The sequence below is a fragment of the Lactuca sativa genome, chromosome 2 (assembly GCF_002870075.4).
Source record: "Lactuca sativa cultivar Salinas chromosome 2, Lsat_Salinas_v11, whole genome shotgun sequence".
Lineage (NCBI taxonomy): Eukaryota > Viridiplantae > Streptophyta > Magnoliopsida > Asterales > Asteraceae > Lactuca > Lactuca sativa.
The window spans coordinates 154,433,676-154,451,167 of NC_056624.2; the positions used below are offsets into that span (position 1 = coordinate 154,433,676).

Below are 17,492 nucleotides of genomic sequence, written 5' to 3' on the forward strand. Positions count from 1 at the left end.
CTTATTAATCTTAGTTTCATAATCATTACTTCCAAGCATACGTTTTAGCATTCACATAGACATATGAGGTTAACAATTAAGTGATGTTCATGCAACCTAATTGCCTTCCAATTAACAGAAAATAGTAATGATTAACACATAAGGTTCTTTAACAAACTTAATTTAACAAATCACCAATAGACAATTAAATAAAATTCAATAATTAAACCATAGGAGTTCTTTGGTATTCCCCAAACAGAAACAAAAACGAGTCTAGCTCATAGTTGCAGTAGAAACAAACAAAGAAACAAAGTTTAAGAAAGCAAACATGTTTAATTCCTAAGTCTAAGTGGTAGAATTAACCTAATTGCTTGAATTCTTCCAACTCTTGAAGCCTAGGGTTCCTTAGCGCCTTCTGAACCTTTTAGTCGCAGCTAATCCTTCAAAAATCGCCAGGGGTTCTTTTTCAAGTGATCAGGATTCGTCTTATAAAGATATCTCAAAACAGAGGGTACTCGGCGAGTAGCAGAATAAACTCGCCGAGTAGGTGTATAGTTATCCGTCTTGGATCAGGAATCGTAGCTATCTTCTGGAACAATCGCGTGTACTCGCCGAGTAATGCCGAACTACTCGCCGAGTAGGTCATTCTTGGCACCCTTTAATCTTCTCTTGCTTTCCTTTTCTCCTTTTTACATCCAAGCATATCTTTTGGGCTGAAAACACAATTCAAAGCATTTTAAGTACCTTTTGTCCAAATTATTCTCATAATTAACCAAAAATAACTAAGAATATATGTTAAATAATTAACTAATTATGCACATATCAGTGCTCGATCAGCTCTTATTTTGCGCCAATGTATGACCCCAGGATAGAAATTCTTCACCAGTGCTCTGTGCAAGTGTGTGGGTCACAAGTCTCGAAGTGGTGATCAATTGAGTAATTATGAGCAACAAGTCGTCTGCTCACTTCTTCTCAACAAAAGACTTGATTATAGGGCCCTATTCTTTGATCAACTTGTTCAGCTTCTTCGTGCAAATGTACGCGCTGATCATGTTCCGTTTCCACGCTGGATTGCTCTTGTGTTCGACAAGTTTTTCGCTGCAGACTACTTCTCGCATTCTGGAAATCCCATCCAATGCCCTCGCATGTCTGTTCGCATGTATCAAGATGATCCCCTGGACACTGACATCGGAATCTCTGATAGGATGAGAGAATGGATTGCAAATCCATACACTGTTCCTTCTCTCACCGCTGACACTGATGAAGGAGGTGCTGATGGTAATCATGTAGATCAAGTCGGTCAAGAGGATGAACCACATGATGGTGGTCATTTCTCTCCTCAACTTTCTCATCATAACGTCTCGGCTGCTAATGTTCCCTCAGCTCAAAAGGATTCACTAAGTCAGGGGGAGCAACAATTTCAGGAGGAGCAACCATCTCAGGGGGAGCATCCCTCTCAGGGGGAGAATCCACCCCAGGAGGACCAATATTCTCCGGTAACGCCTTCTAGCTCTCCAGCAGCTCCAACTACTTCAGTTGTTCAAATTCCGGCCTCAACATTTACTGAAATTCTGACACTGACTTGGGACATGAGTCAGCGTCTTCTTCGCATTGAGGCTGATGTTCATCAGCTAAAGGAGGTTCTCCTGCATACTCCTCCCTCTAGTCCCCAATCTGATGATGCTCAAAAAGGGGGAGATACTGATGATGATGCTGATGCTGATGATAATGCTGATAATGAACCGAATGACAGAGACACCGAACCTGTTGACAACACCATTGTTCAGCCTGAGTCACCAAAGCCAACTGACTCTGCGGGGCATAATAGTCCAGCAGCTACTGAAAAGCTGATTGAAGATAGTGAGCATGATGAAGAGCATGATGAACCAGATGATGAATGTCAAATACTGAATATGAACTTCATTAATCCTCTTATTCCAGTTCAAGAAGAAAGTTCTGATGATCTTGATAATGAATCTCGAAGTCCAGACATGAAATCAGTCGATCCTGTTGCTGATCCCATTATTCCAGTCCAAGGAGAAGATTCGGACGTTGACAGTGAAGAATCTCATCCGCTATCTCGAAAGCGTAAGGTAGCAGATACTGACTTGGCTCATTCTCAAACTGATACTTCTCTGCCTGGGAAGAAACCCAAGTCCATAGTCAGTATATCAAATCTTGCGCTGAATGGAACATGTCTCCTGATCAAGTTAAGCAAATTCTTGATGAAGCTAATCAAGCTCAGCTTCTAAAGAACATTGCTCAAGCTGATGAATCTCTTATTCAGCACAAACTTCAGGCCAAAGGATCTTTTGAAGCTCAGATGCAGAAATTCCTGGAGTTTCAGTCCAAATCTCAATCTTCTCAACCTTCTCCTAGCAGTTGTAAGCCTAAGACTGACAGTGTTCTTGACCGGATCGATCGAAAGAGGTTTGAAGACGTTCTTAACCGACGAATGTGTGGTGATAAGATCATCAAAGTTAAAGCTTCCAAACCACGAAATGAGAAAATTCTTACGTTGCTGATCACTCGTCAAGGTCCTCAGCATTCATACACTGAAGTTGTCAAGAGGGATGAGCTGATCAAGTATGGATATTTTGAATGGATGGAACTACTCGAACTAGCATCCAAGCAAACCTCAGCTCACTCTTCAGAACTGACTTGTGCTCTTCATTTGCTGATCAAGAAAGTTCAGCGTTTGGATCTTGTTCCCAAAGAACGACCTCAACATCAAGGCTAAAGGTTATCTGTTCCTAGAACTCGAAGAACCAAGTTTCAAGTTGATGGTGAAGATGTATTGGTTCTAGACTTTGGTGCTGGTGGAATAAACAATTCTCTTCCTATCAGTGTTGATCCGGTTCAGCATAAGTTTATCTCAACTCCTGAACACGGGATGTTTTATCTTGATAAAAACAGAAAGATGTGTTTTCAGCGAACTGCTGAGATCCCAAAGGCTCCAACCACTCATCTTGTTGGCTTAAGGCAAATGCGCGTGAGTCATCAAGATCTCTCCGGAGAGTTTCACATCCTTATTGCCATGGAGCTGCTGAACAGAAGACAGGAGTTGCTGGATAGTCCTTACTGGCCAGTAAAAATAGAAGCTGAAGCTGAGTATGAAGAGTTCCTGTCCAGAGGTGTTTTAATTTAGTTTGTTTTGAACATCATCATATTGGGGGAGATTATAAGGTCAAACGTTGAAATATGATAATGTTTAAAACAGACTCAGCATCAGCGCATATCTCAGTATCAGCATCAGCGTGTCAGCTGCTCAGTTTGTAATAGTTTAGTTTATTCAGTTTATCTTAACAGATCTTGTATTTATCTTATTTCCATAGTTAGCCTAATTAGTTAGCTGGTGTATCCCTGATTTGTAGGGATTGTCTAGAATAGCAGTATATAATCTTTTGTATAGGTTTGTGAATGGCTACGCCTTTCACAAACCCTAATCGCTGCTTTGTGCACACGATAATTTCTTTGTGAGATTATCTTTCTTAGTGAAAGCTTTTCTTCGTGAATTCCTCTTATTCTTATTTTCTTTTATTGTTTGATAAATTGATTGATCTAAAGGCCTATTCAAAAAATTGTTTGATGTTTTAAATAATTTAAATGATAGAAATTAAAACGTTAAGCAAATAAATTTTAAAAAATTAATTAACAATAACAACAACTATAAATAACATTAAACCATATATTATATTTAATTTTATTCATGAGAAATCAGTGGGTAGAGGTCAATCAATAGATTTAGATTATGTAGTTTTAATAGGTGTATATATTATCATATAATTCAATATAATCAATCTATTATATCAACTTAGTATATGAATTACTATATCAAATTTAATAACAACGTTATTGTTATATTTCAAAAAACATATATTTGTAAAGATTCCAGCTATATAGATGCTTCTGCGCAATGCGCGGGCATTCGTCTAGTATATATATATATATATATATATATATATATATATATATATATATATATATATATATATATATATATATATATATATATATATATATATATATATAAACCTCAGGGGCGGACGCAGAATTTTACAATAGGGGTTGCACGGAAGAGTTAGGGGTTGCACGGTAGTAGAAAAAATTAAAAAACTAAAAAATTTTCAAAAAATTTTCCACTACGACCGGAAAAGTTAGGGGTTGCCGGTGCCACCGTGGACCACCCCTAGGTCCGCCCCTGATAAACCTTATTTTTGTCCCGCCTCCTAAATTAGATTTAAAGGGTTCTTTTAATGCCACGTATCCTACTTTTGAACGATGCAACAGATCTTGAAGGAGTGCAACTGGTCCGGTTTGATGTACATCTATGGGTACCGTCTCCTTTCTTTAAGACGCCATGTTCCTTCAGAGTGGATCTCCACCGTTTCATTTTGGACACCCCTTATTTTTCTCCTTCCTTCTAAAACAATTTCACCCTGTTCTTTTCACGCAACGTAGCATGTCTTCCAAACGACACAACTAACATCAAACTCAATTCACACCGCCTCCTACTGCAAAGCGTCGTTAGCGACATTTTACTGTCTTCCAAGAGTCTCCACATTCCGGGTCATATATAGGACCATTTGGAATTATCCGGGTTGAAAGGATGAGTATGATGACCACAATACACACTTCCAATCCATACTCGATAAGATTGGATCATGACACCGGTTCGGAGATGTTTCCCTACAAAGCAGTCCTTAAATTGTTATTCATCCATCCATCATCCATTGATTTTTCTTTTCCCCATCCCTATTCTTCATTTATGTAAAAAACGTTAAGCGTATAACCATACAAATTCAAGAATGTTTGAAAGTCCTGTTGTCATATTTTTCTAACCATTGAATCGAATTTTCCCAGACTTGAATACAACTAGGGATTTTTCACACCAAGATTCTTCATTTATGTACTTTAGGAGATCTATTTAGATGATAGCATTAAACTTTTAAGTTACTAAATGTTAAGGTTGAAATCACCAATTGATGCGGAATGATTAATATCATTTTTTTAAATTTCAAGATGTTCATGTGAACCCTGGTGTTCAACAAAATTACTAAGTAGGCTCTATGTATCTCCTGTCATATCAAATATAGGACCAATACTTATGTTCAACTGATTACAAGATGGTCATATTTTTTCATGTTTGATTGCACGTGGGTGACCTCAAAAGTGTATTGCTCTCCCTCAATTGTGTTGGCTGCAAGGAGTGCCCATAAGTATTGCACTTTTACCTTTTTTGTTATGCACAAAATACTTTAGATAACAGTAAAAGAAATACCCGACTTACCCTCCATGGGTCGTGCTTACTGCTTAGCACGGGCCTAAAACTTTTCTAATATATATATATATATATATATATATATATATATATATATATATATATATATATATATATATATATATATATATATATATATATATATATATATATATATATATATATATATATATATATATATTGTCGAATTCAAGTATCCACTTTGATTGCAGACGCATATCCTTTCCCGTTCGCGTCTTTTGTCTAAACTGGAATATATGGTGAAAGATCAACAGATTTTCAGGTATCGTCCTTTCTTCACTTGCCCATTATAGACAAGACTGGGAAAGATTGGTCGTCTAAGGAAGGAATACCAACTATTGATTTTAGAGCTCCCGTCTTATTCAATTTTCATTTGTTCAACCCTCAAAAAAGTTGATTTGAGAGATTAATTCAACCACTTTATACCAGTTAATTTTTATTACAACAATGATATTCATTTTGAGGAAGGAAAGATCGTGTCTAATGATGGATTGACTGCTCCTTTTACGATTTCCTTTAAAATGAATTTCGTTAATTTTTTTATATGGTATACGAAATCATACATGTTGATAGTATATTTAAGTTATATTTTGTACATCAGGAACAACAAATCTCACTTGTTATGAATGATTATAATTAGGTTTAATAATTTTCTTGCACCGAAGGGCTTTTGGCTTAACAATATTAGCCTACTAGGTGTGAAACCCTATGTATTACACGGGTTGATTTAAAAAAAAATTAAACATTAAAATATAAACAGAAAATATTTTTTAATGTATAACTTTAAAATAAAGAAGATACATATTTATTGCAATTTAATATGATATATATCATATTTAATACTTTACATATATAAATATATGACTTTAATTTTAAAAATTAAAACAAACCAAAAATTGACAAGTGGATAATATTTATTTCAAAAATACCACAAAATGACAAGTATCAAAATTAATGAGAGATTGACATGTGGCAAAAAAAACCTTCATTTATTAAGAAGGATTAGGAGTTGATAGATAATTGTTCTTCAGCCAAAAGTTGAGGGTTCAAATCCGTCTTAGGATAAAATAAATAGTTTAGAAGTAGAATTGTGTGTGGGAACAGCCCCCCCCCCCCCCCCTTCTCTTTTTTTTATCCCCTCCTCTATGATTTGACATTTTTTATCCTCTTTTTTTTTTTATCATATGTTATTCTTTTAAATTGTAAATTATAAAAAAAAAAATAATGAATTAATTTTTGAAATGTGTAAAAGTTATATGGAAAAAATATGTATGTTTGTAGTTTTAAAATTTCAAGTTGTAAAAAGTAATAAATTGTCATACAAAAATAAATGTACAAAAACCAATTTATAAAAACGTTCAACTAAATACAATAAGACTATATAAAATTTGAGTTATTGTTTTGTATCAAAACTTAAAATACTTAAATGTGTTATAAAAGAAGTGTCAGAAAACACATCATTGAAAATAACCAGGAATGACGTATGCAATGACGATAAAAGACATTATTGAAGACACATGTCCTTTCAATGTGGAAGAGATTATTATATTTTTAATTATGTAAAGTATCGGTAAAAGGATTGTTACTTATATAATAAAAGTGTCGGTAGGATAATTATTAAGTGTCGGCTGTATTTTTTGTGATGTAACATAAAGTGTGTAACCCTTAATAGTCTAGGGGGCTATAATGTAAATATGTATGTCGTATTGCAATCAAACGATTGCAACAATAATTGTAACCGGCTCTCTTGAGCCTATAAATAGGGCCTTCGCCCAAATGAAATAAACAAGCGAAGTTTAAGTGTTTAAGACTTGAGTTGATCTCAATTGTCTTCTTTGTTGAAATAGTTGTTCTATTTCGGAATAGCAGAGCTCTATCCAAATTATCCATATAATCATCCAATCATTCAACACAATCCATCATCAATATAATCCAACGCATCATTCAGGTATAATCTTTTCCTAATACTCATTTATCCGTCATGTATCATCACGCATAGGCAATGGTAAAGATCAAAAGTCAAGAATCAGAGTGAATTACGCCAGTAAAACTTTCCTTATCTATTCGTTAACAGACAGTGAAATCACTCCGGAAGCAATGAAAGCAATTGAAACCTTCGAACAACCTTTCGAAAAGTTTTCTCATCAGTTAGCTGAATTACCTGCTGATATCAAAAAACAACTTTGTAAACATATTATGCATGCACCAAGACACAATTGCAGTTATTGTTCAGAAAACACAGAAGAAACACAATTCACGGAAGATTAACGATGAAAGAAAACATTCTTCAAAAATATGTCTTTTTGGAGGTGGAAGGAATGAGAATGACGTAAGCAATGACGAAAAAAGCCATAATTGAAGACATCTGTCCTTTCAATGTGGAAGGGATTATTATATTTTTAATTATGTAAAGTGTCGGTAGAAGGATTGTTATTTTTATGTAATTAAATAGAAGTGTCGGTAGAATAATTACTAAGTGTCGGTTGTGATGTAACATAAAGTGTGTAACCCTCAATAGTCTAGGAGGCTATAATGTAAATATGTATGTCGTATTGCAATCAAACGATTGCAACAATAATTGTAACCGGCTCTCTTGAGCCTATAAATAGGGCCTTCGCCCAAATGAAATAAACAAACGAAGTTTAAGTGTTTAAGACTTGAGTTGATCGAGGAAATGGAGAAACAAAAAGCGCGTGATATAATTTATAGGGGGGAGGGGAATAACAAGACCCTTGTGTGTGCATGTGTAAGCCATTTAAAAGTAATTATTTTCTTGCCGAACAAAAAAATTCTCGTGTATAAGCCATTTAAAAAAAATGCCGAACAAAAAGTTCATTATTAGACAAATATTCATCAAATAGTAGAAATATCAACGGTTTAATATATTTTCTTGATGAACTTATGTTTATGAATTTATGTAATTGTTTCTAAAGTTGTCAAGATCAGGATTCTACATATGATCGTTTTTGGGTTTGTAAGATCAGGATCCTAAGATCCCACTGAAAATAACATAATTAAAAGTTTAAAACATGAAAAATATACTTTCATCAATCATTTACAGTTTACCGTTAATAAGAAACATAATCGTTAAGGGTAAGAAACATTATCAGTCAGTTTACAATTTAGAAAATAAGTATTGAATAAGGTTATTTTCGATTGACATGTTATTTGGGTAAGAAAACCAGGTCAATTAGTAAATGGGTAAAGAAATGAAAATTCAGATTAATTTTTTTTTCCAATTTTCATAGAATGGTAGGATCGTATCGCGATCCTACACTCCCGTATGCGATATTACATATAAAACGATCTTATAATGATCCGACGCGATTTTCATAAATAAGATCTTAAGATCTTACAATCCTACGACTAGGATCGAGATCTTGACAACCTTGATTGTTTCCTATAATGTAGTTTTATTATGTATATGTGTTTATGATATATGTCAATATTTATTTATTTATGAGAAATCAATAAAACAAATATTAAGAATACTTGATAAAATTACATCGTAAAACACATCACAAAATACATAATAGAGGACACGTTTTTTTTTTTTGACGACAAATTTAACCTACTTCTAAATTCACCTATGTCTCAAAGGAGATTTGAATATTCAATCTCAAAAAGTGATGACAACACCTGGTATCATTGGGCTAGGCGTCCTTTGAACAGATGACATGTTGCCACACCATATCAACAACCAAGTAGCTAGTAAAAAATCCTAACAAACAATAAAAGCACTTAAGAGAATGTAAAAACATAAGTCATTACGCACTTATTATAAAAAGAACTAAATAGATTTTAATAATTATAATACACGAATATGATGGGTGCCTTGAACGTCTTACTCAAAAGACTAAGACTTCTTTAAAAAAAATCTTGGTTTTCTGTTTTAGTGTTATGATGTTAATTCTACAAATGATCCATCGAAAAAAAAAATCATAGTCACTGAAGATACTCTGTAATATTGCAGTTATGACCATCTGTACTTCATGGATACTAAATCGTGTTTTGATTACATAAACATTAATCTTCATAATTTTTTTGTTTATTTTGTTTGTGACATTAATAATTAATTAAATTTTTTAGATTCCTTATTTTCCTCTCCAATTGCCATTGGGTTTTTTTTTTAAGCTAATTGTTTGTTTTCTGTAGACCTGTCAAAATAAACAAGGTTAGATATGACAAAAATATAAAAGTAAGGCCTAGTGAAGAGTAATTTGTTTCGCAAAGAAAAATTTACAAATCACATTATATATCTAAATTCTAAAGTTTTGTAGATTGTTTTGGTTCTTTTAATCATCTAATCATGTAACGAATACGTAAAACAACAAATCAAGAATGATGAGTACACTTGGGAGTGTATAGAAGTTATAAAAATAAAGCTTTACCAACTTTATAAACGAATTTAGTGAGAAATATGACTATGAACTAGACATAAAGTAGGTTTATCTTTTAATCCCCATGGAAACCATATGTTTTTATATTGCAACAATGACAAAACTTTGCAAATGATACAAAACTCATGTGTCAATAGTGATTAAGTATATCTTCTGTCCATCTGTAATCATATTCACATCAAGAATCTTACCTACATCTTCTGTTACAATACAAAAACCAGTAGAAAGCTCCAACTTCAAATGCTCAGCTGCTGTTTTCATGAGTTCATCAATGGTGTCCGGGACCCACAACACAACTCCATATTTTCTTTCATCTTTTATTTCCCATGGCTGAAACGCATATACTGTACATTTCTTTCGTGACATTTTATCTCTTGTTTCTTGAGAGCATGAAGGAAATTCAGACATCTGAAAAGACTTTCTTTCTTCTAATAATTTCATCAATATTTTGTTTCCAGATAATCTCGCTTCATCAACTGGAGTATTCCCCCATCTACACATTCACATAAAGCATAAACGTTGTTACATATTTGATAAATTTTATCGTTAACCCTAAATTAATAATTCCACAAAAAATCCACCTGTCCTTTGATAAAACATTAGCCCCTGCTTCAACTAGCATCTTCGCTATTACATAAGATCCTTGTGACGTGGCAACATGAAGTGGAGTTCTAAAGTCGTAATCTTTTGAATTTGGGTCAACACCATTTGACAAAACCCTTCTGATAAAATCTATATCTCCTCTTGATACTGATGAACACAAGAAACTTCCAGCATCTTCTATTTTGAATGAAGCACCATGTTTCACTAATAACGAAGCAATCTTATCATGCCCATTCTTAATCGCTTCAAATAACGGCGTGTTCCCAAAATTATCTGCCATTTAGATAAAAATAATAAGGATTAGAATGTCAATTCAAGAAGTTGAAGGACTAGAATGTAAGTTTATTTACCAAAAACGTTGACTTCTACGCCTTGTTGAATTAGGAAAAGAGTTATATTTTCGTGCCCTTTTGATGCTGCGAGATGCTGTTTATGTCAAAATAACTTGTTATCAAATGTGTAATGATTTTTTTATTATTTATGTTTTTATATGAAAATAAAATAATTTAAAATACCAGTGGTGTTCTTCCATCATAATCTTTTCTATCTGGATCAGCTCCAGCTCGAATTAAACTTTTTAAATGAGATAAATCTCCACTATAAGCTGAACTATTGACTCTTAATGCAAGTTCGGCTTCTTGCATTCCAATATGAATTTTGATATCTGTTACCATATCTTTCATGTGATTATCACCTTGTTTACCCTACAATTATTTTTTATTTTAAGTAATGGCATTTAATGTAAATATAAAAAAACAATTGATTAATTGATTACCTCTAGTAAATTGTTGAGAATTTTTCTTCCATCGTGAAAATATATGTCAAGGATATTGGAAAAAGATTGTTTATCAATTCTCAAAAGTCGAGAAAGGTCAAGAACTCTAACTGTGTATAATTGGGCAATGTTGCATATAATTGAAACATCTCCAAAAGAATCATGAGGTTTTAGAATTGATACTATTTCTTCTGATCCATCTTCATGTATAACTACCTCTTCCTGTATTAAATTTCATTCATCATTTTTTTATAAAAAAAACAACAAAAATTAAATATATGTATATACCAGGTTTCCATGGCAGACGAAATAAAGTTGATCAACAACAATCCCTTGTTCCATAATCACTTCTCCAGGAAGAAAAAACTCTTCATGCACTCGTGTTACGATATGATTGATGAATTCCAAAGAGCATTCCTTGAAAAGAGAAACCTTTTCAATATATGACTTATACAGAGTTGCCGATATCTGCAAGAAATCATGACTTAATTTCTTTAGTACTATAGAATATAACGAAGTTAAGAAATTGGAATTTAGTTTTGTGTATACTTTAGCACGAATAGAAGTCGGAAGATCTTGAATAACAGCAGAATCAGTGTAGTTGCTATCGTATTGTAATCGCATGTGATCTTTGATTTGATTACGAATATCTTTTCCTAATTTATTTCGATCCATATATTTAAGAAGATCCGCCATTCTATCTCTGTATCTTTCTGTGTTCGATCCTTTCACGATTAAAGCTGTCATGTTACCAATCAAATAAGCACCCAAAACCATGTCAAATGAGACATACACCATTACGAATATCATCTCCCTTAAATTCACCGCATGTATATCACCATAACCTGTAGAATCATTAATTCAAAGTCAATTAAGTCAAAAATCGAAACAATAACGAGCAATGAGAGCTTAATTTTAATTACCGACAGTTGCCATGGTAACAATTGCAAAATATAAGGATGTGATATATCGCGTCCAAAGATCAATGTGTCTGAAGTTGGAGTAGCTGTAGTCACCGAGTTTAAGGCTTCCAATCCATGTGTATTCTTCTTCATTAGGTGGAAGAGTTGTAGCTAAATAGTAGAATATGCAAGCTGCTGTATGTGTGCAGTAGAGTTCAACAGCAATGAGTTTTAGAACCCTAGAAAACAGATACTTGACGCGTATGTCCTTTTCCAATTTGGAAAAGAAATCTAGAACCTTCCGGGCTCTCACTAGTCTAATCAGCAAAAGGTATCTCACTTCTTCTTTTTTCCCAAATGCCTGATTGACATAATTGAAACTTAAATCGATCTATATATGTTCGTTATCGTCTTATTTTGGGATTTATATAAGAAATTTGGAGTGATGTATACCGTGTAAATATTATCCCAAGGCATGCATGCAAGTAAATCGAAGATGAAATGAGATTTTAAGTACCTGAATGGAAACATGTAAAACGTTTAATGGTGATTTTTTTTTTCTATTTTAAGAATAGTGTTTGGATTGGAGAAGAAACTGACCGAAGAGCTATTAGGTTTCGATTATAGATTAATTTGTGGGTTCGAGTGTCTCTGTAAGGAACGAAGAAGAGAAGGACAATGTCGATGAAGAAAGCTGTTTGACCAAATATGTCGAGTAAATAGAAGTGATTTGGTAATCCTCTGAAGAAGCCAAATTCCATGGGTGTGAAGAAAGAAGAGTAAATTGCCCATAGTAATATGAATTTCTCCCAAGTGCGATACCATCTGCATCAACAAAGTCTTATAATTGCATGTTATTGTTTGATAACAGAAAGCAATGAAAATATTCCTTTTGTTTATTATTTATCTGCATGTCCTTGATTTTGGTTTCCCTTTCATTGGTTTTACCCTTTTTGTTTACTCTAAGTTTGATTTTAATTATATATTATTAAAATAAAGTATATAGAAATAACAATAATAATTAAATTTTTGTAACAAAAATTAAATAAAAAATCATACAAATGTGATACCCACACCGCACATATATAGTATTATTGGAATCAGTTAAAGATCTTCCTTGATCTACTAAATTTCATATCATATAATAATAAAAAGATTTTTTTTTTATTAATGGTGTAATCTAAGTTGGAATCGCAATCACAACGAAAATAGTGAACAAGGATCGCAATTTGAAATAGCAGTTCTCACGATGTAATAGTGACGGTTATTTCAATTTATAGTTAGTGACAGTGATATCAGCTTAGATTACACCACTAATAAAAAAAATTACTTTTATATTGGTATGACGTTTAATATATGAAACGAAGATCTTTAAACGAATCCAATAATACTATATTTGTATCGCGTTTGTATCATACTTGTTTAATTTTTTATTAAATTTTTGTTTCAATATTTTAATTATTTTTGTTATTTATATATACTTCATTTTAATCATATATAAATAAAATTAAAGTTACAAGTAGAACAAAAGAAAAGGGGGAAAAAAAGTAAAACCTGTTAATGATAGGTTGTGAAACCAGAATTGAACGACATGAGTTTCCAAATTAAAGGTTTAGAAATCAAAATAAAAACGTAGACAAAATTGGTTGAAATCAAGGTTTTGGTGATATAAGGAATAAAAATAAAAATACAATTTTATCAAGTGGATTTATAAAAAAGCCAAACGGAAGTATCAGCTCCGTTTTTTGTAACGTATAATAAAATTATTAAAAAATGTGGATAATAATTAATAAAACGTGGCATAACAGGTTGATTATTTAAATATAGAAATTTTTAGGTTGTTCTATGTTTGCTCTTTAAGAGGATATTTAATTTCTCTCTCTTGTTTTCTTTTATGTTTTAAACATAGGGACTAGGGCCATTATGCCGATAGAACTTTCCCAAATTAAACCTTATAAAGTTTAGATATAATAAAAGTAGTATTTAATTTCAAGATATACATGTAACAAAATAATCCAGCTCACCCTTACATTCCTATAGTTAATTTAGAATCGTCCGATCATATGTTAGGAACGGACGGCCACGATTTTCCCTATTGTCGACTATAGTAGAATGCCCCTATCTCAATCACTCTCCTACTGCCACGTGTCATCACAAAAAGGCAAAAATCTTAGAAAGAGAAAGCAAGAAGAAAAACCTGTTTTGTGGATGGATGCAGAGATCTTTGATGCCATCGATGACTGTGTCTCTATTGAAATTGAAACCCCTGTGAGTCGAGTCCAGCTCCCCTGAGTCCCACGCCAACAATGTGAACACGCTGCGACGTCGTATTCCAAACCGCCCGTGATCCCTAACATCTACCATTTCGTACTCCTTATCTCCGACTTCATCGTCCTCAGTCGCCGCCGCCGTCTTCCTCCGCTTCTCGTCTTCTCTCTCCTCCACCGTAGTCCTCCGCCCGATCTCGCTCCTCATTTGATATAATCGATCAGGACTATACTAGTCAGTTGATTCACTTCAATAAATCTGATCCATCTGTATCGTCGATCAAATCTGCTTGATTAATTTAGAGAATTCAATTTCTGCAGATATGAAGGGGTAAAGTTATATGAATCAATCGATGAAGACTCATATTTGTTTAGCTGTGGAAAAGTTGCTGAGATTTGCTAGAATCACGAGAAATAACAGATAGAATGTGTTGTGAATGGAAGAGATGAGTAGAGACTAGAGAGAGCCAGGAGACCAGGAGAGGAGTGTTTATAATTCAAAATGGGACAATAAAGCTGTTCAAAATATATAAAATGGGACAATAAAAATTCGTAATCAATAATAGTTCATAGCTGTCTTAGAATAACAAGTTACTATTTATATTGATTTTTTTAAAATAAATTTCATGAAAATTTGGAGTTATCTCACACCCACAAAAATGCAAAACGATATTTATGTTAATTCTTGTAAAATCGTGATACTATTTTTTTTATCAAATCTTTTAACGATATCCTTATTGATACACCTTTGACACCAAATTTGCCAACAGATAATATTTCTACTATAATCTAATAAAGTTTAGGTAGCTCTAAGCATAAATTAGCCCAAATTTGTCAACAGATAATATTTCTATTTTAATCTAATCCTTCTTAATAAATGAAGTTTTTTTTTGCCACATGTCAATCTCTCATGAGTTTTGACACTTGTCATTTTATGGTATTTTTGAAATAAATATTATCCACTTGTCAATTTTTGATTTGTTTCAATTTTTATAATTAAAGTCATTTTTATATATGTAAAGTATTAAATATCATATATATGATATTAAATTGCAATAAATAAGTTTCTTCCTTTCTTATTTTAAAATTATACATTAAAAAATATTTTATGTTTACATTTTAATTTAAAGTTTAATTTTTTTTTAAATCAACATGTGTAACACACGGATCTCACACCTAGTCTACCCTAATAAATAAGAATGATTTTGCCACATATCCTTCTCCCATTCAATTTGCTACATGTCATTTTGTCATAATTTAGAGATATATTTATTTTCCACTTATCATTTATTTAATTTTCTATTTCTAATATATTATTAATTAGTTTCCATAAATTAAACCTACCATAATAATAATATTAATTTCAAATTTCAAATTTTAAATTTCAATTTAAATTTCAAATAAATTTACAGTTTAAACCTTTGTGTTTAACATTTTGTTATAATTAACATGTTTAGTATACAGGTCTGATAACTAAACAATAATTTTAATTTATTTATTTTTTGCATGTTTTTTTTCTCATAATTTTTATTAATTTCAAATTTCAAATTCAAATAAACTTTTCGTTTAATCGTTTTTATTTAACATTTTGTTTTAATCAACCCGTATAATATACGAGTTTCACAACTAGTGAATATCAATTATCAGGATATTAGTAAAAATAACCAATACAACATCTCAACATAATCCTTCCACTCCGTATGCAATAATTGTTTTTAATCGTTTGAAAGTTTATTGAACTTAAAATTTAAATGCTAGACATCTATTAAAGAAAATTGCTAGAATGTTCCCATTGGTTTGTGAATTTTTATGGTTTTATTCCAAAACAGTTTCGACTTTCAAGGTAATCCAAAATATTTGTATGGTTTGGGCTCTCTTGATTTTCTTTTTGTTGGATATGGTCCATAAGAAACGTCTCCAAAATTTGGAAATTGTGGTTTTTTCCATGTCTCAACAAATTTTGGATTTATATATTCCTCAATACTCATACTATTTATATAATCTGAGATGATATAGTTTTCTAATTCACTACTAAAATACGGAAAATTGGTTTACAAACGTTTTAAATATATTTGAAAAAGTGTTTTATGAAAGACATCTATGATCCAAACGACTTCCTATGATTAAAAAAAATTAAGAATTGAAGTGTTGGGGTTTGATGTAATAAACATGTCAATTAAAAACAATTCTAGAGTAGAAGTAACAAATTAAAGTTTTATCAACCCTAAAACAATGATCCAGTTAGACATGATTTTACAAACTAAAACAACCATAAAGAGTTCAAAAGTACATACCATTGATGTGTAGTAGATCAAAATCCATACAAATTATATCTATTATGTATCCATACAAGTCAATTCAGATGGCTGCACACACAAGAGGCTGATTTTTGGTCTTAGGGTGGGAAGGAGTAGGGTTTGACATTAATTGTTTGATTCCTTATTTTCCCTAATCCTTTTCTTATAAGAGATGGGTGTGAAATTTCAATGAAGGTTTGCAATCCATCAATGAAGAAAAGAGGTTGAATGGGAGATGGAGATGAATGTAAAGAGGGTTTGGAGGTTGGAGTTGTCTTTATTGACTTTTTTTTTCCCGAATTCTATTTTTATTTTGTTGCAATCTATGTCATCTACGTTGTAGATGTGCAACCCATTGAAGAAGAAGAATATGTTGAATATGAAGATGAGTGAAGGGGTGATGAAAATGATGGAGTGTGGCGGAGAAAATAAGTCTACTCTATTGATTTGTTATTTTTGTAATTGGTAATCACTTAGAACACATAACTGATTGGGTCAGAGTTCAACATCAACTTTTGGAAGCTATAATTTGATGATTAGTTTAGAAGTTATACCGACAATCATAGTTACAGACTTATCCAAGTGGCAGATTGTTGGATTAGGTGTCTAAGTTCATAACTATAATTGATATAAACTTCAATTGATAGCAGCACAATCCTTTTGGGTTGTCATCAAACCTAGCAATTGGACATGGTGATTTTTGGAGAGAGAGAGAGAGAGAGGTTGATTTATTATTTGATTAATATGTCACACTCCCGAACCGTCAGGAAAACAACGGCGGAAACGTCCGGGGGCGGGAGACGTCATGTATAGTATCACAACCATGGTACATAATAAGCATAGTAAACACAACCATTACATTAATATAAGAATATTTACATTTGTTTGAAAGCAAAGAAAACATATTTTATGTACATCAGTATAGGCAAAAGTAAAGACGAGACTTCTATATGCTCCGTCTTCTCCA

General features: G+C 32.5%; 1 protein-coding gene and 1 long non-coding RNA gene across 3 annotated transcripts; one reads left to right on the forward strand and one right to left on the reverse strand.

Annotated features, from left to right (window-relative positions):
• Positions 1-7,086: 7,086 nt before the first annotated feature.
• On the forward strand, positions 7,087-7,935 carry LOC122196743 (uncharacterized). The gene is made up of 2 exons (XR_006188790.1): positions 7,087-7,229; positions 7,356-7,935. It is a non-coding gene; the product is annotated as an uncharacterized LOC122196743 (long non-coding RNA).
• Positions 7,936-9,713: 1,778 nt separating this feature from the next.
• Positions 9,714-14,752, reverse strand: LOC111883382 (potassium channel SKOR). 2 transcript variants are annotated; one of them, XM_023879706.3, is made up of 11 exons: positions 14,159-14,752; positions 12,562-12,786; positions 12,415-12,478; positions 11,983-12,322; positions 11,609-11,904; positions 11,348-11,527; positions 11,060-11,281; positions 10,800-10,988; positions 10,635-10,710; positions 10,263-10,557; positions 9,714-10,174 (listed from the first exon to the last, which is right to left on the reverse strand). In XM_023879706.3, the coding sequence occupies exons 1-11, from the start codon at positions 14,434-14,436 to the stop codon at positions 9,805-9,807; spliced, it is 2,535 nt and encodes an 844-aa protein (XP_023735474.1). In that variant the 5' UTR covers positions 14,437-14,752; the 3' UTR covers positions 9,714-9,804. The 2 variants fall into 2 exon arrangements, with proteins under 2 accessions (XP_023735474.1, XP_023735475.1); XM_023879707.3 differs by having other exon boundaries at positions 12,562-12,801; positions 14,159-14,297.
• Positions 14,753-17,492: the final 2,740 nt, after the last annotated feature.